Source organism: Tupaia chinensis, unplaced genomic scaffold, assembly GCF_000334495.1.
Source record: "Tupaia chinensis unplaced genomic scaffold, TupChi_1.0 Scaffold000113_1, whole genome shotgun sequence".
Classification (NCBI taxonomy): Eukaryota; Metazoa; Chordata; class Mammalia; order Scandentia; family Tupaiidae; genus Tupaia; species Tupaia belangeri.
The window spans coordinates 4,081,461-4,083,050 of NW_006159577.1; the positions used below are offsets into that span (position 1 = coordinate 4,081,461).

Here is a 1,590-nt window from a genome sequence, read left to right on the forward strand (position 1 = left end):
GGCCGCGCCCGCCTGCCGCTCGGTGCCGCTGTCCCGCGGCCGCTCCGGCCCCGGCGAGGGCGAGCCCGCGGGCAAGAGCCTCTCTTTCTCCTCCTTAAAGTCCGGGTGCGAAGGAGAGAGGAAAGGCGTGCGCTCTGAGCTTGCTAGCCCCGCGCTGCCACTGCCCTTGGGGGTACCTGAGAAGCAAGAACAGACAGTTAGGGCATGGAGTTGGGGAGCATCAGAGACTCCCAGCTCTTTCAGGGACCAGGAGTTTGGCAGCCTTGGTCCCATCTCACCAGCCCCCCTCTTCTCCCTCTCGCGGGCTCCCAAAGCCCAGCACCCTGGCCTTTAAATAGCAACAGGAGAGGGACCCAGCTACTCTGAGGCTGGGACCTCTGTGCTCCCACCCTTATGAAAGGACAGGTGACAACCGGGGGAGGAGGTCTGGAGGGGCAATCCTAGCAGCGTTGTAAAAGGTGATTTTGCCTTGTTAATAACTGAGCTGAAAGAGTTCCTCCAGATTTATAGGATGGCGTCATTTCACAGGCTGTTTGTTTGGAATCACGCTAAGGATTAACGCGGGGCTCCCCTTCCTCAGATGTTGTAAAGAGGAACCATCTCTGAACGCACCATTGTCAATCACCGTGGAGTGCTAATCATTCCGAAGAGGAGAGAGAGACAGAGACAGAGGGGGTGGGGGGGGGAGACGCAGAAAGAGATTGCAGCAGAGATAGACCGCCCAGCCCCAACTTGTGGACAAGTGCAAAGGGTTTGAGGGTAGAGCTATATATTGCGCCAGCCGGGTGCCTTGGCCTTCTGTAGTCCCTCCATCCCTAACTTCCCGACGACTCCTGAACCACGCGGTGTCTGTTCCCTGGCCTCCTCAAGAACGTCCACAGGACCAAGCAGGCAACTCTGGCGTGCGCATTCCCTCTCTTCCGCCTGGCACCCCAGCGGCCCCAACTCTGGTCAGAGGGGGCTCAGCACCTCGAGTCTCGGCTGAGTGCGCAGTTTCCCTCCCCTCGCGCTCGCCCGCTGCCAGACTGGCGACGTTCGATCCTTACCCAGGCAAGGAAAAGGAATGGGGGCATGGTGCTTGGGGCCCAGTTCCTTAGGGCCGTGCGGATCTGGGCAGAAGCAGGCTGGCGCCTTCCAGCCGTCGTCCGGCTCTTCCTCCTCCGAGGACACCGACAGGCTGCGCTTCCTGGCCGGCCAGCTGGTGGGCTCCCGCGGTGCCTCCGAGGGGCTCCCGCCCAGAATGGACTGAATGGTGAAGCTGGAGACAACACCGGTTGCCGGACACCCCTTGCCCGCATCTTCCTTGCTGCCCATCCTGGGTTCATAAGAAATCGGAGGAAAGCAAGAACTCCCTTTAGAGACGATGTGGGTGGAAAGTGGTGCAGGCAGGCAGGGGGGAGGGGCGGGGAGGTAGACCAAGGGCAGGGGACGGAGAGACTGGAGAGGCGTCCCTTCCGCGCGGGGGGCACGCGGGCACCGGACGGCTGCGAGGGAGTCCCTGCCCACTAGGCTCTGGATGCGCCCGCCCAGCCGGGTCGTGAATGCCCCTTCCCGGCCCGCCAGCTCTCCGGGTCTCCGGTGGCTCCGAGG

The 1,590-nt window shown here is 62.3% G+C and overlaps 1 protein-coding gene across 1 annotated transcript in view; it reads right to left on the reverse strand.

Moving 5' to 3' along the window:
- The window catches only part of LOC102495118 (homeobox protein HMX2-like), a 16,509-nt gene that overhangs the window by 771 nt on the left and 14,148 nt on the right, over positions 1–1,590 (reverse strand). Inside the window, exons 2-3 of the mRNA XM_006143967.1 lie at positions 1,047–1,315; positions 9–176 (exon numbers count right to left, since the gene is read on the reverse strand). Of these exons, the coding sequence (XP_006144029.1) occupies positions 9–176; positions 1,047–1,314 (436 nt within the window). The 5' untranslated portion in view covers position 1,315. The remainder of the gene's footprint in view (positions 1–8; positions 177–1,046; positions 1,316–1,590) is intronic.